Here is a 27,697-nt window from a genome sequence, read left to right as displayed (position 1 = left end):
AAATCAGGAAGCTATGGGAAAACACCTTTAAGATTCTTAGACGTCTTCTTGTGTAGCTGAGAGGATGATTTAGATACTCCTTAAAATCTTTCTGATGCCTTAACAGAGACGTTGACCCTGAGGTCATATTTTACTAACAGCACCCTGTATTTCATCTGCAAACCAAGGCCATTTCTTACGTTGAGAAATGTTTTCTTGGAGAGACTAGGGTTGAATGCAATTTTGTTATCAAGCCCACAAGTTCTAGTGCTTTTTGAGTTCTTCTAAATTCTGCTTGAAATCTAAATAGTCCCCTCTTTGCCTCAACAGGCTCCTCCTGGACTTTACCGTAGGCATCTAAAAGAAGCCAGATGGCACCTTCAACATTCTGTCCAGAACTCTCCTCAGCCAGATCCACAAGGTCATGAGGTACCCTTTCTATTTCCCATATGTCCACAGGCTAATAGTTTTGCTAGTTTTTCTGCAATACTGCTAATAGTTTTGCTAATTTTTCTGCCTATATCCTATTGGAAGCTGAAAGTTCTCTTTCCTTCAGCTTCCAATAAGATATTCCTCACTACCTTTCGGCCTCCACCAAACAGTCTCTTCATCATTCCTCCAAATTTCTCCATTCCTCTCCCAGACTCAAAATCAATGCCACATGTGATGGCAGGACCCCACTTGGAGGTAATAGTTTCTGCTTTAGTTAATCTATTGCAGCATAACACACCACCCCAAATTTAATGGCTTCTAACAATTTATTATTACCTCATACAACTCTGTAGGTTGACCAGGAGGTTACTGGGCTTCACATGTTGTTGGCTTGGAGACGGGATGTCTAGAAGATCTAAAATGGACTCATTTTAGAAATGGACTCATACAGGGATGGAAATTGGTACTGGCTGCAGTCTGGAGCCCAGTTTGACTTGGCTAGGGGGTCTCGATTCTCCTCCAGGTGGGCTTCTCCATATGGTTGCTTATGCTTTCTCATAGCGTGGTGGATGGGTTCCAAGAAGAAGCATTCTAAGAAGACAAGGTCCAAGGATTTTCCAGTCTTTCACTTCTTTCACTAATGTTCCATTGGTCAAAGCTAGTCATGTGGCCAAGACCAGAATCAATGTGTGAAGCGACTCACAGGGGTACAGATAAAAAGAAGCATGGTTCATTGAGGGCCACCAAAGTGACAGTCCATCACATCCTTCAAATCAACACTCCATTTATTTTTGGTTGAGCCAAATGATTTAGTGCACAATTGTCATTATAAGATCATTTTGTTAATTATAAAACAAAATAAACTCATTTTTATAAATTTTCATTTTATTTGTCAAAGATCATACCTATCAAACCTGTGTTTTTATTATTTTTATTTTAAAAAATTTTATTTTATATTGGAGTATAGTTGGTTTACAATGTTGTGTTAGTTTCAGGTGTACAGCAAAGTGATTCAGTTTTACATATACTTATATCTATTCTTTTTCAGATTCTTTTCCCATTTAGGTTATTACAGAATATTGACTAGAGTTTCCTGTGCTATACAGTAGGTCCTTATTGATTATCTATTTTAAATATAGTAGGGTGTGTATGTTAATCTGAAACTCCTAATTTACCTTTCACCCCTGCCCCCATTATTCCCTCTGGTAACCATAATTTTGTTTACTATGTCTGTGAATCTATTTCTGTTTTGTAAATAAGTTCATTTATATCATTTGTAAAGATTTCACATATAAGTGATATCACATATTTGTCTTTGTCTGACCTACTTCACTTAATATGATAATCTCTAGGTTTTATGTTGTCTACTATGATGTTTCTGGTCCTAACTTTAAGTGGGTTCCATTGGAGTGACCTTTTTCTAATATTAGTTATCCTTAGATATAAAGAATCCTGTGTTTTGTTTCCTATTTAGTTTTTATTCTTTCAGTCTCGCTCTCAGGTCAAGAATACTTTGCAGAGGAAGAGTTAGTCCCAAAACAGAATTTGGGTGATGCTGGTCCATAGAAATAACACCATCCTAATAGCACCAAAACATCACCCCTCATCCTGGCATATCTTTTCTCACTTTACTCATAAAGAAGAATTAAATAGTCACTTTTCCACCAGGTTCCTAACTAGGCACTGATACCTAGGTGTGGCTTGAAATTATATACAATAGTACTTTCCTTGTGAAGCCTTAATAACCTACCGCTCTTACAAACTGCTTTAGTATGAGAGTTCTACAAAAATTAGTTCTGAAAGGCCTATAGTCTTGTAAAGAACATTTTGAACAAAGGTGTACTTTTTAAATAGAGGTTTAATTTCATTCTCTGATACACGTTTAAGTTTTAAAGGAAGCTGTAAAGAATAAGAGTACTTTACGTTTTATAATGCTGTGCAGTCTACACTTAGCTTTTAATACCTGGGCTATGTCTTTTTTATAGATAGATAGAAAAAAACCTGGAGTGTTTGAATTCACTGAAACTTAGGAAACACTCTACCTTCTTATTTAATCCTTGAAGAAATGACAGGTAATTTTAAAAAAGGGATTTAAAATCCAGCCAAGAAGCATGTATGCTGACCATTTTGTTTTCCTCCCCAGAGAGTCTCAGTTTAATCATATAGTAGTCAATGTAACTCAAGCTTTTTTTTTTTAACCTCAGCATGAATCTGAGAGGCAATGTAACTGAAACTCTCTAATCAAATGCTTCCACAGTGCTGTCTGGGGCCTCCCCAAGGGTGTTGTTACCTATTCTTTCATTTCCTCCTCGGGAATAGATCCATCAATTTACCAGGCTTGAACTTTCTGTTCCCTTCTCATATCTTGGTAAGCAATGAACAAAGGATAGCCCCCCTTGGAGTTTTGTTATTTTGCCTTCAGTTTCCACAGCAATCTTGTTTTGCTTTTTTTTTTTTTTTTTTTTTTCCATAGTAATATGAAGTCTTCCCCTTGGATCCCTTTCTCTCTGACTCCTCACTGCACTAAAACACTAATTGTTAAGTCATTCACAGCTACCATTCGTGGAGCAACCATCACCTGCCCACAGTACATGTCAACACTCTACTGGGGACTTTATCATTTAACCACTACAGCACTACAAGGTAAATATTATTAGCCCCATTTTACTCATAATGAACTAAAGCAATAGTTCAGAGAGGTTATATTAACTTGCCCAAGTTCTCAGGGTCATACAGCTAGTAAATGCTGGAGGCAGCATTTTAACCTGGTATTCTTTCTTCTCAATTAGTAATGGAAACCAAAGTTAACATTCCTCTTAGGGAGATATCATGATTCTGCAGTGGAATGTTTACCACACGTTTGGCCAGGACCCCTTGGTTTAACAATGGCCAGGCTGATGTAAGACACAGTGGCTCAATGTCAATAAGTCAGTGGAATAGCTCAGAACAGGATTTGGAACACATGTGACCCACACCACCCAGACACTTGAACAACCTCACTGGGATTTCAAATTCATTTTTTTCTAATGTGAGTACTCAATTCTCAGTTCACAGAGCACCCACAGATGACACAGTGGAATCAAAACTGTAGGGATTTAGTGGATTATACTATTTCACCCACAAAAATGGACATTGTAGTGAATTTGTAGACTACTGCTGGATTCTTGGCCCCACGCACTAAATAACTGGTCTGAGTTGGAGTCCTAGCAGGACAAATTGATGCAAAAACACAGATATAGAAAACAGAGGGCAGAAAAATCCAGAGGGCACTGTCTCCCATTCTGATAGTCAAATCCACCAAAACCAAGCTTCTGTCCCTTTACAAAAAAGGTATTACTCCAGACACTGCTGGGCCTTAAATGACACAAGGACAGGAAGCATGGGGTCTCAGTCCTTCCAACATCACTGCACCCTGCAAAGTGGTGGCCATATCGTCAGCTCTCTGCAGAGACTGATTGGATCACTGCATAATCTAATAGTGTGTGGAGTTTCCCGCTGACTTAGAGAAACCTGTTCAACAACTAAACAAGGTGTGCGGTGTGTCATCAAGGATGAAGGTGGTTGCTGATGGGATGCCAGCCTCTCCCCTGTGCTCCTGCAGCGGGCTCTGATACCACTGCCCCACTACAGGTTCTAAATCTCAAACTTCTGGAAATTTCTGTGACATGAGGAAAGCTGTTCTGATACAGCCTCGGGAAACAGTTTCAACCTGTCCATTTGGGTTAAAATTGGAGGGACTGAAGGAAATCACTACAGAACTCAGTTCTGGCATTATTTCAGGATTTCTCAAGAAGAGCGCACCACTGCTCGCTATAGTTCTGGGTGGCAATCTTACATATGGGGACTAGGTATAAGTGGCCTCTGCCTGGCTTCAGTGCTCTTTGCTCCTGTTTTGCTCCAGTATGTCCTACATTAGTTTTTTCTACTAACTTCCTAAAAGCCAGACCAAAGAAACCCTCACCTTTTGGCATGCCTGTTGTGATAGGTTTTGTAGCTCAGCAGCTAAACAATAGATATTAGCAACCAAAAAAAAAAAAAAAAAGTTAATGAACACTACCTGGTAAAGAAGACAAGAGCAAGGGAAGACAAGTCTCAACTTGGTTCTGGAATGAGTGGCAATACCCTTCAAAAACATTTTGCCAAGACAGATCTCCTATCCTATGTGACCCTTCAAAAAGTTTCAATTTTCCTGTAGTTCCACATTGTCCTTTTGGTTAGACCTGTGATATTGTTAAGGGTAGGAAACATATCATGTTTATACACATTCCAGTGAACCAAGTATATTCTGATTGTTTGACTCATGTTAAGGAATCCAAAGGCATTTTAAAAATAATGTTAAGAATATCAAGGAGTTCTTAAATATATAAAACAGATATTAACAGACATAAAGGGAGAAATAGGCAGCAATACAATAATGGTAGAGGACTTCAATACCCCACTTTCATCAATGGATAGATCACCCAGACAGAAAATCTATAAGGAAACATTGGACTTAAATGACACCTTAGACCAGATGGACTTAAGAGATATTTATAGAATATTCCATCAAACAGCAACAGAATATACATTCTTCTCAACCGTGCATGGAACATTCTCCAGGATAGATAACAGGTTGAGCCACAGAAAGTCTTAATAAAATTGAGCTTGAAATCATATCAAGCATCTTTTCTGACCACAGTGGTATGAAACTACAAATCAGTTACAAGAAGAAAACTGGGAAACTCACAAATATGTGAAGATTAAACAACATACGACTGAACAATCAATGGGTCAAATGAGAAGTCAAAAGAGAATTAAAAAAATACCTCAGGACAAATGAAAATGGAAACACAACATACGGAAACTTATGGAATGTAGCAAAGGCAGTCCTTAGAGGGAAGTTTATAGCAATAAATCTACATTAAGAAAAAAAAAGATCTCAAATAAACAACCTAATAAGGAACTAGAAAAATGAGAACAAACTAAGCCCAAAGTTAGTACAAGGAAGGCAATAAAGAGCAGACTAGAAATAAATGAAATAGAAACTAAAACACAATATAAAAGATCAATGAAACTAATAAGAGCTGTTTTTTAAAAATATAAACAAAATAGACAAATCTTTAGCTAGACTAATCAATAAAAAGAGAGGCCTGAAATAAATAAAATTATAAATGAAGGACAAGTGATATCATGCAAAAAGCAAAGGATCATAGGAGACTGCTATGAATAATTATAAGCCAAAAAATCTGTAACCTAGCAGATATGGATAAATTCCTATGAACATACAACTTAAAAAGAAGGAATCATGAATAAATAGAATATCTGAACAGATCAATTCCTAGTAAAGAGATTGAATTAATAATGAAAACTCTCCAACAAAAAGTCCAGGACCACATGGCTTCATAAGTGAATTCTACCAAACGTTTAAAGAAGAATGAATATCAATCCTTCTCAAACTTTTCCAAAAATGTAAGATAAGTGGGTTCTTCCAAACTTATTTTATGAAGCCATCATTACCTTGATACCAAAACTAGACAACAGGGCTTCCCTGGTGGCGCAGTGGTTGAGAGTCCGCCTGCCGATGCAGGGGACACGGGTTCGTTCCCCAGTCTGGGAAGATCCCACATGCCGCAGAGCGGCTGGGCCCGTGAGCCATGGCCGCTGAGCCTGCGCGTCTGGAGCCTGTGCTCTGCAGTGGGAGAGGCCACAGCAGTGAGAGGCCCGCGTACCGCAAAAAAAAAAAAGAAAAAAAAAAAGACATACAAAATGGCTGAAAGGTACATGGAAAGGTGTTCAACATCACAAGTAATCAGGGAAATGCAAATCAAAAGCACAATGAAATATCACCTCATACCTGTTAGAATGGCTATTATCAAAAAGACTAGAAACAACAAGTGTCTGGGAAAATGTAGAGAAAAGGGAACAGTTGTGCACTGTTGGTGGGAATATAAATTGGTGCAGCTGCCGTGAAAAGAGGTTCCTCAAAGAATTAAAAATAGAACTACCATATGATTCAGTAATCCCCTTCTGGGTATTTATCCAGAAGAAACAAAATCACTATCTGGAAAACACATCTGCACCCTCATGTTCACTGTAGCATTATTTACAATAGCAAAAATATGAAAACAACATAAGCGTCATTGATGGATGAATGGATAAAGAAAATGTGATAAATATATAATGGAATATTATATGGCCACGAAAAAGAAGGAAGTCCTGCCATCAGGACAACACAGATGGACCTTGAGGGAATTATGCTAAGTGAAATAAGTCTGTGAAAATTGATAAACAGAAACCTCATTTAAAATGGAGTTGGGGGTCAGAAGGGGGAGCTGTTACACTTAACCATTCAATGTCAGTTGCAGACCCAACAAGAAGAGAGGTACATTTTCATCTCCAACAGGAAGAAGGTTACTAATTTACTACACAGCAGAAGAAAGGAAGAATTTCTCCCTGCCTGGTACCACCCAGCCGATGATAAACTGTCACAAATCAGCCAATAAAAAGCCACTACACTTCACCAAACTCCCAGTTCCCTTCAATGGGCTCTTTGTTTATAACAGCCCCTTCTAACTCTCCATTTTCCTCTGTAAGAGAAGTTTCCTCTCCTTTGTTCTCCAGACTTGCCAGTGGTTCACCATAGATTGCAACTCCTGAATTGTGATTCTTTGCTGTTCCTGAATAAACCATTTTGTTAGTAAAATAACTGCCTGTTTTAGGTCAACAAGTCAGAGAAAGACAAATACTATATGATGTCACTTATATCTGGAATCTCAAAAACAAAAACTGAACTCATAGATACAGAAAATAGTTTGGTGGTTGCCAATGGCAGTGGGTAGAAGAGTAGGTGAAATGGATGAAGATGGTCCAAAGGTACAAACTTCCAGTTTAATGGAAATAAGTCCTGGGGATGTAATGTACAGCATGGTGACTCTAGTTAACAATAGTGAATTGTGTATCTGACAGTTGCTGAGAGAGTAGATCTTAAAAGTTCTCATCCTCATAAAACATTTTTTGTAACTATGTGCGGTGATGTGTGTTAACCAAACTTATTGTGGTGCTCATCTTGCAATAAATACATATATCAAATCATTATGTTGTATACCTGAAACTAATACAATATGTTGACTATATCTCAGTAAAATATATATTATTTGAAAAGAAAAGAATATCAAAGTCTTATGGTAACCATGCATACATAATTCATGGTTGCTTGACTTAAGGTGCCCTGGAACTGGCTCCACTTGGGAAGACACTTCAGAAAATGAACTTGAATAGAAACACACCAACAAACAAAATTTTCCCCCAGGAAGGAAAGCAAAAGGGGCTAAAATATTTAATACCACTAGGAAGTAGCCATCCACCAGTATGTAGTAATAAGAAAAAGGACTACCATATAACCCAGCAATTCTACTCCTGGGTATATCTCCAAAAAACCCAAAGGCACTAATTTGAAAAGATACATGCACACAAATTTATAGCAGCATTATTTACAATTGGAAAGATATGGAAGCAAGTTAAGTGTCCATCAACAGATGAGTGGATAAACAAGAAGTTGTATGTGTATATATATATATATATATATATATATATATATATATATATACACACATACACATATCTTGTGGTATATATATACACACACACACACACACACACACACACACACACACCACACACACACATGCATACCAATGGAATACTACTCAGCTATAAAAATGAATAAAATTTTGCCATTTGCAACAACATGGATGGACTTGGAGGGTATTATGCTAAGTGAAATAACTCAGACAGAGAAAGACAAACACTGCATAATATCACTTATATGTGGAATCTAAAAAACAAAGCAAACTAGTAAATACAACAAAAAAGAAACAGGTTCACAGATATAGAGAACAAACTAGTGGTTACCAATGGGGAGAGGGAAGTAGGGAGGGGCAATATAGGGGTAAGGGATTAAGAGGTACAAACTACTATGTATAAAATAAATAAGCTGCAAGGCTATACTGTACAGCACAGGGAATATAGCCAACATTTAATAATAACTATAAATGGAGTATAAACTTTAAATAATGTGAATCATTATGTTGTAGACTTGAAAAAATTATATAATATTGTACATCAATTATATCAATTTAAAATTAATTAATTAAACAAAATACTATAATAATTATTTCAAAAACTGAAAAAAAAAAGGCAGAAGGTGGAAAACATTGAATCCTGCTTGATCTCTTTTAAACTGTTAATGTCACTGAATTTAGCAGTATTTCCAAAACATAAAACACAACACTCAGCCCTCTCCAGGCCTGTTTTGATGGAGCGATACACAGATCTCTCTCAGCCAACTCTAATTTCATTCATTTACTTGTAGCTGTCCAGTTTTTCCAGCACCACTATTGAAGAGACTCCCTTTTCTCCATTGTATATTCTTGCCTCCTTTGTCAAAGATTAATTTACCATAAGTGTGTGGGTTTATTTCTGGGCTTTCTATCCTTTCTATCCATTGAGCTAAATATCTGTTTTTATGTCAGTGCCATACTCTTTCGATGACTGTAGCTTTGTAGTATAATCTGAAGTCAGGGAGTGTGATTCCTCCAGCTCCATTCTTCTTTCTCAAGAGTATTTTGGCTATTCAGGGTCTTTTGTGTTTCCACACAAATTAAAAAAAATTTTGTTCTAGTTCTGTGAAAAATGCCATTTGTAATTTGATAGGAATTGCTTTGAATCTGTAGTTTGCCTTGGGGAGTATGGTCATTTTAACAATATTGATTCTTCCAATCAAAGAACACAGTATATCTTTCCATCTGTTTGTGTCATCTTCAATTTTTTTCATTAGTGTCTTACAGTTTTCAGAGTACAGGTCTTTTGCCTCCTTAGGAAGGTTTATTCCTAGATATTTTATTCTTTTTTGATGTGATGGTAAATGGGATTGTTTCCTTAATTTCTCTTTCTGACATTTTGTTGTTAGTGTATAGAAATGCAACTGATTTCTGTATATCAATTTTGTATCCAGCAAATTTACCAAATTCATTAATGAGCTCTAGTAGTTTTCTGGTAGCATCTTTATGATTTTCCATGTATAGCATCATGTCATCTTGCAAACAGTGACAGTTTTACTTCTTCTTTTCCAATTTGGATTCCTTTTATTTCTTTTTCTTCTCTGCTGTGGATAGGACTTCCAAAACTATGTTGAATAAAAGTGGCGAGAGTAGACATCCTTGTCTTGCTCCTGATCTTAGAGGAAATGCTTTCAGCTTTTCACTGTTGAGTATGATGTTAGCTGTGGGTTTGCCATATACGACCTTTATTATGTTGAAGTATGTTCCCTCTATGCCCACTCTCTAGAGAGTTTTTATCATAAATGGATGTTGAATTTTATCAAAAGCTTTTTCTGCATCTATTGAGATGATCATATGATTTTTATTCTTCAATTTGTTAATGTGGTGTATCACACTGATTGATTTGTGGACATTGAAAAATCCTTGCATCCCTGGGACAAATGCCACTTGATATGGTATATGATCCTTTCAATGAATTGTTGCATTCGGTTTGCTAGTATTCTGTTGAAGATTTTTGCATCTATGTTCATCAGTGATACTAGCCTGTAAATTGCTTTTTGCTATGATATCTTTGTCTGGTTTTAGTATCATGGTGATAGTGGCCTTACAGAATGAGTTAAGAAGAATTCCTTCCTTTGCAAATTTTTGGAATAGCTTCAGAAGGACAGGTATTAACTCTTCTCTAAATGTTTGGTAGAATTCACCTGTGAAGCCATCTGGTGCTGGACTTTCGTGTGGTACTGATTCATTAGAGTACTGGTAAATGGTCTGTTCATATTTTCTATTTCTTCCTGGTTCAGTATTGGGAGACTGTACTTTTCTAAGAATGTGTCCACTTCTAGGTTGTCCATTTTATTGGCCTATAGTTGCTCGTAGTAGTCTCTTATGATCCTTCGTATTTCTGTAGCATCAGTTGTAGTGTTTTCATTTCTGATTTTATTGATTTGGGCCCTCTCCTCTTTTTTCTTGATGAGTCTGGCTAAAGGTTTCTCAATTTTATCTTTTCAAAGAACCAGATTTTAGATTCATTGACCTTTTTTGAGTCTCTATTTTATTAATTTCTCCTCTGATCTCTTTTGGATGTATTGACATAGCCCCTGGCTGGCCAGCCGGAAGAGAACGACGCTCAGCCCTCTTACAAGTGGATGGAATGGAGCAACGCACCGCCCTCTCCTGGCCCATTTTGATGGAGCCATGAACAGACCTCTTAGGCTGGTTTTGATGGAGAGACACACAGCTGTATCCCAGCAGGGTATTGATGGATGGTACACAGCCCTCTCCTGGCCAGCCTGGTTGGAGCAACAGAGTGCACTCCCCTGGTCCATTTTCATGGACCCATACACAGCCCTCTCCAGGCCAGTTTTTATAGTGATGCACAGCCCTTTCCCTGCCTGTTTTGATGGAGAGATATAGAGCTCTCTCCCAGCCTTTTTAAATGTAGGGAGACATGCTGCCATCTGCCTGCTGGCTGGGATGGAGCGACACACCATCTCTCCTGGCCAGCTTTGATAAGGAGGTACACAGCCTTCTCCAGCTGATTTGATGGAGAGATCCACAGCCTTCTCCTGGCCAGTTTTGAACAGAGACACACAGCTGTCTGGCTGGTTTTGATAGAGCAACACACAGCCCTCTCCTGGCCAACCTGGATGGAGCGACACATTGCCCCAGTTCCTCTTTAATATCACATCTGGGGCATATTTCACCCCTGAATTCCTTCTAAGAAAACCATTAGAGGATGTAAACAATATTATGTTTCAGAAAGACAAAAATGACAGCAATGTTGAGGAGACGGGGGAGGCACACATCAGAAAGACCAGAATGCTATTGGAATAGTCAAGACAACGGCCCAAACTATGACACTTCCTGTGGACATGAAGAGAATTTGATAAATCGGAAGGATATCTGAGTGGAGAATTGATAGGACTGTGTGAGCAAATGAGTTCCGTGGTGCAAAAAAGAGTTAAAGAAAACTTGCATTTCAGATAGTTGGATGGATGGTGATGTGCATATCTGAGACTGGAACAGGGAAACGAGCAGAGGAAGAGCTATGAGCGCTAATATTGATACTTAGTGATTTGTGGTTTCTCACTCCCCACAGTGTTCTCTGTTTCCTCCTCTCCCTCCCTCTCTCTTTTATATCTCCCTTGCATGTTCATTAATTAAAACATCTTTCAAGATTCAGTTAGCTCACTTTCATTTTCCCTTCTAATTTCAACACTCAAGAATTTGAGGGCTTATATATGGTCTGCTCTTCCACACCTCTGTGCCTTTGCAGATGCCATTCTTCCTACCTAAAGTGTCTCCGCCATGCCTTGCTTGCATAGTGAATACCTACAGACCCACCTTTCGAGGCCTCAAACACACAACACCTCCATGACTGCATCCCCAGGCAATGTTACCCCTCCTGACAGCCTTCAGTAGGAATCTGTCCATACCTCCGCCAGCACTTCTCGTATTTAAATTGCAGTTGTTAGGTGACATGTTTGCCTCCTCAACAAAGGCAAGGTCGAGGACTGGTGTTTTGCATCTTCTTGTCCCTGGGCCTAGCAGAACCCCTGGCAAATAGCGCAAGCTCAAGAAATGTCCACTGAATAAGAAATTGATAAATCGATGAGTGGCATGAGGATTGACTAAGTTATAAGCGATGTGTAGAAAGGGGATTAGGGTGACAAAGACTGGAGCCCCTTCTCAGCATATGGGCACCATGGGAATGGGAGCCCTTCCTGCAGCCCCATGAATCCCTTCCATGGCTGGTCTGAAACTTTAGGTAGAATGAACCAAGAACAAGAGAGGGGCTAATGATTTTCTTAGGAGGAATTCAGGGGTGAAATATGCCCCAGATGTGATATTAAAGAGGAATTGGGGCTTTTCAGTAACTTCCACCTTCCATATATGATTTTAACTTCTCGCATGGTACCCTTTCATCATTTCTCGGATCTCCCTCAGTCCTGTCCTTTACTCTCTGATCTGAGGTTTAACGTAAGAAAACTCTGATGAGGGTCTCTCCAGGTAAGGTGGCCAGATTCAGCAAATAAAAGTACAGGATGCCATTTAAATTTAAATTTCAGTTAAACAACAAAATTTCTTTTCATAAAGTATGTCCTGTGAAATATTGGGGACATACTTATGCTAAAAAAAATTACTCACTGTTTATCTGAAATTCAAATGTCATGAGGCATCCCATCCTGTGTTTAATTCTGCAGCCCTGTCTCTAGCTCACTTTCTGCCAAGGATTAAGAAGGCACTCTGTACCCTGCACCTTTGATATATCAAACTGAGCTCAAACAGAGGTGACTGATGTGGGTCAGTGGGTAAAGCAGAACAGACACAGATGAATCTGTGCAAAAACAGGCTGGTGACTACAGGGTCCTTGCTTGACCCAGACTTTTTACCAGTAGCAGCACTGAGCAAAATAATGTAATAGTTACGACCCCAAAGTTTGAAGTCACACGTCCTTGAGTTCAATTCCTTGCTCTGGCTCATTCACGACTTGTAATGCTAGGCAAATTACTTAACTTCTCCAAGCTTGAATGTCCTTATATAAAACAAGGATAGATGCAAAAATTCTGAACAAGATATTAGCAAACCAAATCCAAAACAGATAAAAATGATCATACACCACGATCAAGTTGCATTCATCCCAGGGTCACAAGGATGGTTCAACATATGTAAATCAATCAATGTGATACACCACACCAACAAAAGAAAAGACAAAAACCACATGATCATCTCAATAAATACAGAAAGAGCACTTGATAAAATCGAACATCCTTCCATGACAAAAACTCTTACCAAAGTGGGTGCAGAGAGAACATATCTCAACAAAATAAAAGCCATTAATGACAAACCCAGAGCCAACACAATACTCAATGGTGAAAAGCTGAAAGCCTTCCTGCTAAAATCTGGAACAAGACAAGGATGCCCACTCTCACCACTTCTATTCAACATAGTTTTGGAAGTACTAGCCACAGCAATCAAAGAAGAAAAAGAAATAAAAGGTATCCAGATTGGAAGGGAAGAGGTAAAATTGTCATTATATGCAGATGAAATAATACTATACATAGAAAACCCTAAAAGACTCAACACAAAAACTACTAGAACTGATAAATGAATTCAGCAGGATACAAGATTAACATATAGAAATCTGTTGCATTTCTTTACACTAACAATGAAATATCAGAAAAGGAAAGTAAAAAACAATCCCTTGTAATATTGCATTAAAAAAATACTTAGGAATAAACCTGTCCAAGGAGGTGAAAGACCTATATGCTAAGAACTATAAAACACTGATAAAGAAAACTGAAGATGATTTAAAGAAATGGAAAGATATCCCATGCTTCTGGGTTGGAAGAATTCATGCTGTTAAAATGGCCATACTTCCCAAAGCAGTCTGCAGATTTAATGCAATCCCCATCAAATTATCCATAACATTTTTCACAGAACTAGAGCAAATAATCTTAAAAGTTATATGGAACAACAAAAGACTCAGAATTGTCAAAGCAATCCTGAGGAAAAAGAACAAAGCAGGAGGCATAACCCTTCCAGACTTCAGACAATACTGCAAAGCTACAGTAATCAAAACAGCATGGCACTGGCACAAAAACAGACATATGGATCAGTGGAACAGAATAGAGACCCCAGAAATAAACCCACACACCTATGGTCAATTAATCTTCGACAAAGGAGGCAAAAATATGCAATGGAGAAAAGACAGTCTCTTCAGCAAGTGGTGTGGGGAAAGCTGGACAGCCACATGGAAATCAATGAAGTTAGAACACACCCTCACACCATACACAAAAATAAACTCAAAATGGCTTAAAGACTTAGACATAAGACATGGCCCCATAAAACTCCTGGAAGAAAACAGGCAAAACATTCTCTGACATAAATCATAGCCATGTTTTCTTAGGTCAGTCTCCCAAGGTAATAGAAATAAAAGCAAAAATAAACAAATGGGACTTAATCAAACTTATAAGCTTTTGCACAGAAAAGGAAACCATAAACAAAAAAAAAGGTAACCTACGGACTGTGAGAAAATATTTGTGAATGATGTAACTGACAAAGGCTTAATTTCCAAAATATACGAACAGTTTGTACAACTCAATAACAAAAAAACAAATAACCCAATCAAAAAATGAGCAGAAGATCTAAAAAGACATTTCTCCAAAGAAGACATAGAGATGGCCAATAAGCACATGCAAAGATGCTCAACTTCACTAATTATTAGAGAAATGAAATTCAAAACTACAATAAGGTATCACTTCACACTGGTCAGAATGGCCGCCTTTAAAAAGTCTACAAATAACAAATGCTGGAGAGGATGTGGAGAAAAGGGAACCCTCCTTCATTGCTGGTGGGAATGTAAATTGGTGCAGCCACTATGGAGAACAGTATGGAGTTTCCTTAAAAAATGAAAAAAGACATTGCCATATGATCCAGCAATCCCACTCCTGGGCATATATCCAGACAAAACTATAATTCAAAAAGATACATGCACCCCTACGTTCATAGCAGCACTATTCACAATAGCCAAGACATGGAAACAACCTAAATGTTCATTGACAGACAAATGGATAAAGAAGATGTGGTACATATATACAGTGGAATACTACTAAGCCATAAAAAGAATGAAATAATGCCATTTGCAGCATCATGGATGGATCTAGAGATTAACATACTAAGTGAAGTAAGTCAGAAAGAAAAAGACAAATATATGATATCACTTAGATGTGGAATCTAAAATATGATACAAATTAACATTTTTACAAAACAGAAACAGACAGTCATCAAAAACAAACTTATAGTTACCAAAGGGGAAAGGCACAGGGGAGGATAAATTAGGAGTCTGGGATTAGCAGATACAAACTACTATATAAAAAATAAACAACTAGGTCCTACTGTATAGCACAGAGAACTATATCCTGTAATAAACCATCATGAAAAAGAATATATATGTGTATATATGTACACACATATATGTATATATATAATTGATTCATTTTGTTGTATACCAGAAACTAACAAGACATTGTAAATCAACTATACTTCAATTAAAAAAAAAAGAAATATAACTTCAGGCATGCTATTTAACGCCTATGGCCCTTACACTTAAAGGGAATATCAGTAGTTAACTTTCTCATTTAGTTATACACTATACACTAAGGATGAAAAATCTGAAAGTGAAATCAAGAAAACACTCCCATTTACCATTGCAACAAAAAGAATAAAATATCTAGGAATAAACCTACCTAAGAGACAAAAGACCTGTATGCAGAAAATTATAAGACACTGATGAAAGAAATTAAAGATGATACAAATAGATGGAGAGATATACCATGTTCTTGGACTGGAAGAATCAACATTGTGAAAATGACTCTACTACCCAAAGCAATCTACAGATTCAATGCAATCCCTATCAAACTACCACTGGCATTTTTCACAGAACTAGAACAAAAAATTTCACAATTTTTATGGAAACACCTAAGACCCCGAATAGCCAAAGCAATCTTGAGAACGAAAAACGGAGCTGGAGGAAGCAGGTTTCCTGACTTCAGATTATACTACAAAGCTACAGTAATCAAGACAGTATGGTACTGGCACAAAAACAGAAATATAGATCAATGGAACAGGATAGAAAGCCCAGAGATAAACCCAAGCACATATGGTCACCTTATCTTTGATAAAGGAGGCAGGAATGTACAGGAGAAAGGACAGCCTCTTCAATAAGTGGTGCTGGGAAAACTGGACAGCTACATGTAAAAGTGTGAGATTAGATCACTCCCTAACACCATACACAAAAATAAGCTCAAAATGGATTAAAGACCTAAATGTAAGGCCAGAAACTATCAAACTCTTAGAGGAAAACATAGGCAGGACACTCTATGACATAAATCACAGCAAGATCCTTTTTGACCCACCTCCTAGAGAAATGGAAATAAAAACAAAAATAAACAAATGGGACCTAATGAAACTTAAAAGCTTTTGCACAGCAAAGGAAACCATAAACAAGACGAAAAGACAACCCTCAGAATGGGAGAAAATATTTGCAAACGAAGCAACTGACAAAGGATTAATCTCCAAAATTTACAAGCAGCTCATGCAGCTTAATAATAAAAAAACAAACAACCCAATCCAAAAATGGGCAGAAGACCTAAATAGACATTTCTCCAAAGAAGATATACAGACTGCCAACAAACACATGCAAGAATGCTCAACATCACTAATCATTAGAGAAATGCAAATCAAAACTACAATGAGATATCATCTCACACCAGTCAGAATGGCCATCATCAAAAAATCTAGAAACAATAAATGCTGGAGAGGGTGTGGAGAAAAGGGGACCCTCTTACACTGTTGGTGGGAATGTAAATTGATACAGCCACTGTGGAGAACAGTATGGAGGTTCCTTAAAAAACTACAAATAGAACTACCATATGACCCAGCAATCCCACTACTGGGCATATACCCTGAGAAAACCATAATTCAAAAAGAGTCATGTACCAAAATGTTCATTGCAGCTCTATTTACAATAGCCCAGAGATGGAAACAACCTAAGTGTCCATCATCGGATGAATGGATAAAGAAGATGTGGCACATATATACAATGGAATATTACTCAGCCATAAAAAGAAATGAAATTGAGCTATTTGTAGTGAGGTGGATAGACCTAGAGTCTGTCATACAGAGTGAAGTCAGTCAGAAAGAGAGAGACAAATACCGTATGCTAACACATATATATGGAATTTAAGGGAAAAAAATGTCATGAAAAACCTAGGGGTGAAACAGGAATAAAGACACAGACTTACTAGAGAATGGACTTGAGGCTATGGGGAGGGGGAAGGGTAAACTGTGACAAAGCGAGAGAGAGGCATGGACATATATACACTACCAAACGTAAGGTAGATAGCTAGTGGGAAGCAGCCGCATAGCACAGAGAGATCAGCTCTGTGCTTTGTGACTGCCTGGAGGGGTGGGATAGGGAGGGTGGGAGGGAGGAAGATGCAAGCGGGAAGAGATATGGGAACATATGTATATATATAACTGATTCATTTTGTTTTGAAGCTGAAGCTAACATACCATTGTAAAGCAATTATACTCCAATAAAGATGTTAAAATGAAAAAAAAAAGAAATATAAGTTCAGGCATGCTATTTAACGCCTATGGGCCTTACACTTAAAGGGAATATCAGTAGTTAACTTTCTCATTTAGTTGTCATGAAAATTAAATAAAAGAGACAAAACATTGGAAAAGTATCTGGTCCATAATAAGCACCCAGTAAATATTAACTGTTATTGTTATCACGTATTATTAGCTCATCCAGTTCTCATAATCTTGTAAGTAAACAGGCAGATTATCATTTCCCTTTTGCAGGTAAATAAATTGATCTTGCAGAGGGAAAGTTACTTGAGCATGGACACAGGTAGATGTGGCACACCTGGGCTGAAACCTAAGTCCTTCAATTCCTTCTGTTATAAAGCATCTACTTCTTTCATGTCTGTTCTAAGCACACAGAGGACCACAAGGCAGCCTGCAGAATTCCCATTAATTAATTTTTGCTCTGCAGAAGCAGTGAGCTCTTAACTCGTCTCCATTTAGAATGATAGGTCAGAAAACCAGACAGTGCAAATATTTAGTAACAGAGCCTTCTGAGTCGTTCTAAATGCAACTTGGCAGAACTCACACCCTCGGCCACCCACTGTCTACCAGCACGACACACAGGCAGACACTCCCACAGAGTTACTGCAGGGATGGCTTCAGAGACTAATGTGTCCATCACTGTGGTAAAGTGAAAGGTGAGTGTTGTATCCTAGAGACCAGTCCCAGGTCGGTCTCTCATGAACTCTGAAAGTGGTTAAATCAGTTCACAGCCTGAACCTAGCTTCTTCATCTGTGAAATGGGATAACTATCAGCTTCACCAGGTCAAGTGAACATGCTTTTGTAATCACTTTGTAAACCATAAAAACTGTATAAATATCAGCATTACTGTATTTTTTCAGAACTTTGTGATTGACTAAGAAACTCAGTCAGGTAGTTAATGTAAATAAAGGCTACCCCATATTATATTTGAAAGGAGAAAACATTCAACTATTGATTTTGATGATTTGTTTTTGGTATGCCAAATTTCTTAATTTTTATTATTTTTTTCAACAGTTTCAAATTTCTTAATATTTTAACAGCCTTTCAAAATTTTCATAATCTCTAAGCACTAGAGGAGAAAGCTACTATGAATCATTCTGTTGCTATTATTATTAATAATAGTAATAATACTACAGTGAGCATCTATTGTGGGCTTACCTTAGGCCTGGTAAGCCTAAGTGGTTTATATAATATAGATATATAGATATATGTATATGCATATATATACATACATACATGGTATATAATAGAGATATATAAAGTATCCTTTAATCTTGACAATAACACAATGAGGAAACAGAGTAGTTAAGTATTGTTTACAAGGTCACATGGTGAATTTTTTGTTGAAGACACGATTCAAACTCAGGTATGTAGGACTCCAAAACATGACCCACCACACTCTAATACCTCTCATTATATATGTGATCCAAGGGCTGTGGCCAAGGATTCAGCCTTCACACACACTCCAATCCACGGCTCCTTTCATATTGAAAAGTTAGCATTTAGTGTCATGATAAAATAAAAAGTTGATAAAATTAAATTGTTATGCAAGTAGGCACGTAGAAACACAGGAAAAAGGAACTCACTTTTCATGCAAGGAATCCCTGGCTTGCACCTGGTGAATGTCTCCAGGGACAATTGCTTGAAGGCAGTATTATATCATATAAATAACATGCTCTGTGGAGTTTAAAGAAAAATGTAGGTTCCAACCCTGACTCAGCCACTTTCTAGATCTGTGCTTTTAGGTGTGTCGTTTAATTCCTCCGAGCATCTGTTTTCCTTCCTGTAAAACTGTACTCCTGTCACTGAACTGAATAAGGATCAGGCCGTGTGATGAACGCACATCCCAGTACCTGCACATCACAAATAGGCCTTTTCCTTCTTTCCCCTTCCTGTAACGAAAACAAAGCAATTCTGGTCACCGTGGTTGCCCTGAGTTTTATGTGCGCGTCATGTCCATATATGTGGGCACTTGGTTAAATGTCAAGAGTAAGAGACCTGCAGCTCCAGTTCCATCTTCTCTTGCTATTTGTGAGATCTTCTGCAAGTCGCTTAATCTTCTCAGTTTCTTTTTTTTTTTTTTTCTTTTTTTTTTTGCGGTACGCGGGCCTCTCACTGTTGCGGCCTCTCGCGTTGCGGAGCACAGGCTCCGGACGCGCAGGCTCAGCGGCCATGGCTCACGGGCCCAGCCGCTCCGCGGCATTTGGGATCTTCCCGGACCGGGGCACGAACCCGCGTCCCCTGCATCGGCAGGCGGACTCCCAACCACTGCGCCACCAGGGAAGCCCTATCTTCTAAGTTTCTTAGTCCAGTGAGCTAAAATCTGCATAATCCACAAGATTGGTCAAGTGTGAAATTCCACAGTAGATGTAAAATCATTATCTACAGAACTATCAGATGATATACAGGTGATAGAACTTCTCCTAATCATCATTATGCTACTTTCAATCTTATAACACACTTGTGGTTAGATCATAACTTTTCTGTCAAACACAATGTAGCTCATTACAGAGTGCTTAAAAATCCAGATTTTAATACCAGATGGACATGGGATTGAATTCTGTTTCTGTCACTTATCAACTCTGTGACTTTGACCAGCTCCTAAACCTCTCACAACTTCCGTTTCTTTACGTTTAACTTGGGATAATAATTTTGCCTCCCTCGTAGGGTTGCTGTGAGAATAAAATGAGATAATGCATGTAGATTGCCTGTCACAGGTGTGTGCTCAGTAAATGCTACCTATGATTATATCATCCTCATTATTATCATGACCACAGGCCCAGGGATTCCATGAGAAAAAATACATTAAAACCAGGCATTCTGAATTCCAGCCCCGGCACCGGCACTTACCAGCTGTTTAACTCTGAACAAGTGACTTAACCTCCGTGAGCTTCAGTTTTCTCATCTGGAAAGGGGACCAATGTCTACCTAAGTAGCAATATCTGTTGGTCTGTTCGGTTTTAGGAATAAATGACATAATGCATGTGAAGACGTTAACCAGGCAGGCAGTAAATGTACAATAAGGATAATTATCTGAGGCTATAGAATTAGTGAGAGGGGGTATAAAAGGCTCTGGGGCTCCCTGCAGTGAAAGAAATTTCCCTTTCCTCCAGCTGAGAATCATCCCTGAGATTCTGTCATGTTTTTCAGATGACAAGCCCGAGGGAAAGCCAGATGGTTCAGGCACAAAACCAGAGCCAGAGCTCCCCAAATTCCTAAACCTTGTGGGCAAGGAGGTCATTGAGAACGCAGTGGGGTTCATCCTCCGTTCCATGACCAGGAGCACCTAAAAACAAACCTTGCTTCGGTCCACTTCATTGTTGGCAGTGACCACATTGCGTTAAAATGAGAGAGAAATGAAATTACATGCATGCCAATGTATTGTTTAATTGAAAAGGGTTGCCTACCTTAAGATACATTGTATTTGCATCTGAATGAGTTTCCCTGAACTCTTTTGGTCTTTTGGGGTTCCTTCCACATGGAATTTATGGAACAAGGGGTTCCATAAAATATTTTTTATTTCAGGACCAAGTAGGGAGGAAGAAGAGCATTGGACCACAAGACAGAAAGCTGGGTTCTGGTCCTGACACATGTGCTACTTACTGGGGGACCTGGGGTCAGGATCTCCCTCTCCCAGTGCCTCAGTCTGCTCTTCTGTAAAGTTAAAGGAATAAAGGACCAACCCAGTGCAGATACTGTAATTCTTTGGTGAAGGGGGTGGGTAGTGATGTGTTCATTAATGAGAGGGGTGATGCGTCCTGCCTTTATGTTCTAGCTTGAGTAACTCAGGAGGCTTAGCAGAGACAGTAGCCAATCTCCCGCAGAGAGACAATCTTGAGAACTTCTCTTATTAGGGTTTGCTTTGATCACGAGGAATTGCCTTGATGCCAGACTGCACAGCCCAGAATCTTCCCATTGTTTTCAACCTGCTTCCAAGCTCCTGTGCCCAACTCCTAATGCATCCTACCCAAGAGTACACAGCTCTGATTTTTACTTCTACTTGACCCACTTCTTCATTGTCTCCCAAATTTCAGTTCTTAAGAATCCAATTCATTCTTCTGAGTTACTAGGTGCTTTCGATCTCCACCTCTGCAACACATCGCCTTCTTTTTGATAGAGCAACACACAGTCTCTCCCAGCTGGCTGGGATGGAGCGACATACAACCCTCTCCAGGCCGGCCAAGTGAAAGAACTTTGATTTTAAAAAGAATGGGAAAGTACATAGTGGTAAAAAAAAAAAAAAAAAAAAGTACTAATGTGTACTGTATCACTAATCTTCAGAATTTGAGAAGCCCAATTTTTAGATAATGAAAATCCTTTGTTTATATGTTTATTATTAAAAGATTTTTAGTAAATAAAGAATGAGAGGTAGCTGAGGAGTAAATGCCTGACAATGATAGAATGATATTACCTGGTCTCCAGACACATTGCCTATGTTTGCTGGATAGTTCCCTTTGGAGGTCCTGTAAGCAATTCATGTTTAATATGCTCCAGTAGCATTATTTTATTTTTTCTCCTATTTCCCAGTCCCTTGTGGTTCCTGTTCCATTTATGATACCATTGATTATGATATCAAGGAAATCAGGACCCATTTGCTAAACTTCTCTTTCCTTATCCTATTTTAATCGATTAGGGGAAATAACAAGCATTTTGCCTCCAAAATTATTTTTAGAATAATTCAAATTGTTTTAAGTAGTGTATGAAATACTTGCATTGCTGCAACATTAGTTTCTTCCTTTAGTCTTATTCTCACTTGAATCCATTCTCCCCACCATCATCGATCCAAAATAGAATATTGTTACTCAAACTTTATAGAAAAGCCCAGATCTTTGAGGCTGACATATATATTAGCACAGGATAAATATGATAAATGTTAAAATATGCTATATGATACTTCACAAGCTATACACTAATAACTTATTCTAATTAAATAATTTAAAATCTATTCTTAATTAACTATACAGATTTGAAACAGAAGAAGGAAAAGGAAGACGCAACGTCAGGAGTCAGACCGTTTTCAAGTTCTGGGTCTACCAGTTACTAAGTTAATATGGCTACCCTCAGCATTGCTGTGTTTACCTGTGAAATTCAAATGGTAGAGTATGTAGTTCCTAACAGTAGGAAAGAGACTAATCTTAAAGTAATTAATTAATTAATTAGAAAAGCATACCTTACGAGATGTTTATAGGGCCTCAGATTATACTATAGTTGCAAACATTTTACAGGAAGTTACTATAGCTATGGATGATTTAATATCTAAGTCACATAGACAAGAGATGCCAAAATTCAACTTTATGTCTGTAATGTGAAGTAAGCCTATGTAATCGAGATATTGTGATTATGTAGTAAAATCAAAATGAGAAAATCGAGTCAGATGATTTCTCAGGCTCATCAAATATCTAAAATTTGGAGCCTGATGCATATACCTGTGTTACATTAACAGTTTAAACTGTCATCTTAACACAACTTTGTCTGCATTTTGAGAAATGGCCACCAGAGGGCAGGAAGAACCAGCCTACAAGGTCCACAGGATTATATTAGAATAAATATTTTCAACTAATTATCATATACAGGCACACCTAGGAGATATTGTGGGTTTGGTTCCAGATCACCATAATAAAGAGAGTCACACAAATATTTTGGTTTCTTAGTGCATATAAAAGTTATGTTTAGGGACTTCCCTGGTGGCGCAGTGGTTGAGAATCCGCCTGCCAATGCAGGGGACACGGGTTCGATCCCTGGGCCAGGAATATCCCACATGCCGCAGAGCAACTAAGCCCATGTGCCACAACTACTGAGCCTGTGCTCTAGAGCTCGTGAGCCACAACTACTGATCCCATGAACCACAACTACTGAGCCCACGCACCACAACTACTGAAGCCCACATGCTCTAGGGCCTGCGTGTTGCAACTACTGAGCCCGCGTGCTGCAACTACTGAAGCCTGCACACCTAGAGTCTGTGCTCTGCAACAAGAGAAGCCACCGCAATAAGAAGGCTGCACACCACAAGGAAGAGTAGCCCCTCCTCACCACAACTAGAGAAAGCCCGCAAGCAGCAATGAAGACCCAAAGCAGTCAAAAATAATTTAAAAACTTAAAATAAATTAAGAATTAAAAAAATGATTTAAAAAGTTATGTTTACACTATACTGCAGTCTATTAAGTGTACAATAGCATTATGTCTAAAAAAACTAATATACATACCTTAATTAAAATGCTTCACTTCACTGTACGGTAGAAACTAACACAACATTGTAAAACAACTATACTCCAATTTAAAAAAAAATGCTGTACTGATAAAAAATTCTAACCATCATATGACAATGTAGGTGTGCCACAAACCTTCAACTTGTAAAAAATGCAATATCTGCAAAGCACAATAAAGAGAAGTACAATAAAATGAAGTATGATGTCTGTAATTATTATATAATTATTTTCCTCAGTTGTGATTTCTAAATAAGTCATGTTATTCATCTATACAGGGTCACATAAGTATATAGTTACTTATGTAAATATTTCCAACGCTCAAGTAAAGCACATTCTAAATAATAATCTACTTGACTTACAATTTGTGAACTTTCTCTATATCTACTATAAATAAAATAATGATTTTAAAATGTATTTATAAAAAATACATGTTATTGCTAAAATTTTTGCCTACTCAAGGAAATATAAAAATGACTTTCTCATATTGCTTCTTATTATGAACTAGTTCAGAAAATTATAAAATAGACATGCACCGATTTATTATATAATATATAATATATATTATAATATAATCAATATATTATAAAAATAAACTCACAACATCCACATTTAAAAAAAAATTCGATCTCCTGAAACATTGTTCCATTCAACAAGTCATCACTGTTAAGTTTCCTATATAGTCCAAAAATATTCTATGCATATCAAACATATCAATGCATATATAGAAGTATATGTGTTATATTCATCAAATCTTAAACCTTGCTTTTTTCACTGAGCATGGGGCCCTGAACACTTTCCCTATGAGCAAGTGTAGATATACCACACGGATTTTACAAGTGGTAGAGTATTTCTTTCTAGGGATGTTTCAATAATTTCTTTAATTAAGTCTCTAGTCCTCCATTTTAAGGCATATAGACAACATGAGTTCTAGTATACAAACCAATGTGTGTACACTCCAGAATACAAAACTCAAGTGCATTTAAAAATGAATTATTTCCTTTGAATCAACTTAATTCCAACCAGGCTGATGAAAAGCTAAATCTGATCACTAACTAAAGGTGAATTTTCTCTGTTCTTTTCCCACTTACGAATTTTCTGCTGTTTTTGTGCCAGACTTGGAACAGGACATCCTCCTGAAGACTGTGAATCCTCTCTGAGGGCTGGTCCTGCAAAACCAGGGGACAAAGCGGCCATCAGGCTTGGGGAAAAGCCCTCCCTCACACCCCTCACAGCGCTGCAGGTGCAGAGGGAGGGGACTCTGCCTTGATCCATTTCCAAAGCTCTCCCTTTGCCCTCTTGTGTCCAGGACAGTTAGTGTCCTTCACTGAATACATTCCAAGGACTTGAAAAGCCTCTGACTTCTGGAGGCTCCTTTCACTTTTCTTCTCTATCCAGGCGTCTCAGACAACAAATTAGAAAGCCTAACTCCAGCAGAAAATGAAGGAAGAGGGAAGAAGCAAAAGGAAAGAAGAGATGCATACATTCAAACATTTAGTTTATCTCTTTTTTTTTTTCTAGTTCACACAGTGCTGCAATGAAGAACTGTTGAATCAAAGGTAACGGTATTCACAGCTTTGAAATGGTCACAATGCCATCCAAAGAGGATGCATCAAGGTAGGTTCCCATCAGTAATGCACAAGGGCCTTTCCCCACATTCCCATGTGTATGTGGTAAAGTTTTAAAATGTATTAATATGTAAGCTACTTTAATGTAGTCTAAGGTTGCAATTATTTCATTATACTTGATATCAGTACATTTTCATGTGTTTATATCTTTGCCATTCATATTATTCTCCTTTTAAAATTTTCTGTAATTCTTCCTCAAGAAATTCGAAGGGGCCTATAAGAAGCCATAACAGGGTAGTTCAGATTAAGATTTTATAAAGGTATTCAAATAATTTAGAGAAAAGGACAAAGACATTCTAGCCATCTGGAATTAAATTGAGTTGTAAATCTGGCTAGAAGACATAAGGGCTGATATATAATATCAATGATATTTGATACCTGATATCTAATAAATGAATCTTTTTGTATTATTGTGAAGAAAGAAAACTTTGCTTAGGACAGAAATTCACAAAAATTATCTTGTAGTCCTATAATGTAGGTTACCTTTCCTATTAACCAAACAAACGATGACAAAAACAAAATTGTAGTAAAGATAAAAAATGAGATGTGGTTTTCCATACCTGAAGAATACAAAATTCATAGAACTAAAATACTAGGTGTAATGGAGTAATGTTAGCATCTAATGGCATAACAGCCCTCCTTTTTGCCCCTCCCTCCAAATTTGAGACCTAAAATTCAGAATCTATCCATGAACAAAAGTGCCTCTGTGGGAGTTGTGGCATCTGGCATCATATGCCAAGGGACCCAGGAAGAGTCTTGCCTACCTGTGCATACGGAACTTGGTACAGGCTGTGGAACCAGCAGGAACCAGTGAAGTAGCCCCAGCCCCATCCACTCTCGGCCATAGTTGGGGAAAACCTGGAGAGTACTGATTTGGGCAGACAGCCACAGATGAGAGAGGCTTTTTTGAAATCCAGGCTTCCTGGGCAAAGATTCAGCCTGCTATCAGAGCAAAACCAAACCAAAACAAAGCAAAACGAGTTTGGATGCACTGGAGAGGGTAAGAGGAACTTTGCAAGGTCTGCCCCTCCACAAGACAGAACAGCAGAGGGCCAAACAAGCTGGCAGTGAACTCTCCTGTGAGGAAAGAGAGATAGGTGAGAGAATGCCCAGCTTCCCAGCTGTGCAGGACAATGCTGGAGAAACCCATTTCTCTCCTGCTGTGCCCAGAATATTGAGGCAGATCTCCACAACTCTGGAGCGGAAGGAAATCAAGAAAAGGGTAGATAAGAAATATTGCAGAGCAGTAAAAGGACACTGTTACTACTGAATGCTTTCTGAACTCCAGCAGTAAGCCTTCCCACAAGCTTCTGGGCAAACCTTACCTGAGGATTTGCCCCACCTGGCCTGCAGACACCCCCAGTGCACCACATGTTAAACCCACCATGCAGCCAGCTCTTTTAGGTACTCCTGAGTGTGACAGTGAGAGCCAGCACAAACAAACAGGAAGTTCATGCATAAAACAGGCCAGGGTCTGTGGGCAGGGAGAAACTGCAAATTTGAGCTGTAGTGACGCCTTCTGGAAAACCAGCAGCCAGCCTGATGAGTAGTAAGATCTAAAGAAAAGATACAAGCTTGAGAATCATGCTACCAGAGGGAGCAAGACGCATGGGTCAGGTGTATTCATTCAAGGTCAGAGAAAGTCCCAGATATAAGCAGGACCAACAAAAAGCACATTCCACCTGAAGGCAACTAGTAAAGATTTGAGAGGTAACTTCTACTTTAAATGCAAAAACAGCAACACAAACTTCAAGGAATATGAAAAATCAAGGAAACATAAAATCACCAAAAACCCTCCCCCCCAAAATCCTCAGTATGCCACCAGTTAGTTAAACAAAGACACAGAATCCTGTGATTTACCTTATGAAGAATTCAAAATAGTTGTTTTGAGGAAACTAAATGAGCTGCAAGAAAACAGAAAGACAACTTAATGAAATCAGAAAAACAATACATTAACAAAAAGAGAAATTTAAAAGAGAGATACAAAAAAGAAACAACAGAAGTTCTGAAGGTGAAGAACTCAGTGAATGAAGTGAAGAATGTAAGGGAGAGCATCAGTAGCAGAATAGACAAAACAGAAGATAGAATCAGTGAGCTAGAGGATAGGAACTTTGACATAACTGAGTCAGAGGAGAAAAAAAAATAATGGAAAAAGCCTATGTGATCAATGGGATCAAACAATCCAGTATCAGAAACATGGGAGATTCAGAAGAAGAGAGGGGCAGAGAGATTTTTAAAAGAAACAATAGCTGTAAACCTGGGAAAACTTGGACATCCAAG

General features: G+C 38.2%; 1 protein-coding gene across 1 annotated transcript in view; it reads right to left on the bottom strand.

The window, feature by feature from the left end:
- The window catches only part of LOC307182398 (uncharacterized protein), a gene marked incomplete at its 5' end in the record, with an annotated part of 34,326 nt that extends 8,064 nt beyond the window's left edge, over window positions 1–26,262 (bottom strand). The window contains one exon of the mRNA XM_079913624.1: window positions 26,182–26,262. Coding sequence (XP_079769750.1) covers window positions 26,182–26,262 — 81 coding nt within the window. The remainder of the gene's footprint in view (window positions 1–26,181) is intronic.
- Between the last annotated feature and the right edge of the window lie 1,435 nt (window positions 26,263–27,697).

The sequence above is a fragment of the Stenella coeruleoalba genome (assembly GCF_951394435.1).
Source record: "Stenella coeruleoalba genome assembly, chromosome: 2".
In the NCBI taxonomy this organism is placed as follows: Eukaryota; Metazoa; Chordata; class Mammalia; order Artiodactyla; family Delphinidae; genus Stenella; species Stenella coeruleoalba.
Note: the sequence above shows the minus strand (reverse complement) of the source record. Positions and strands in the feature narration are given on the sequence as shown.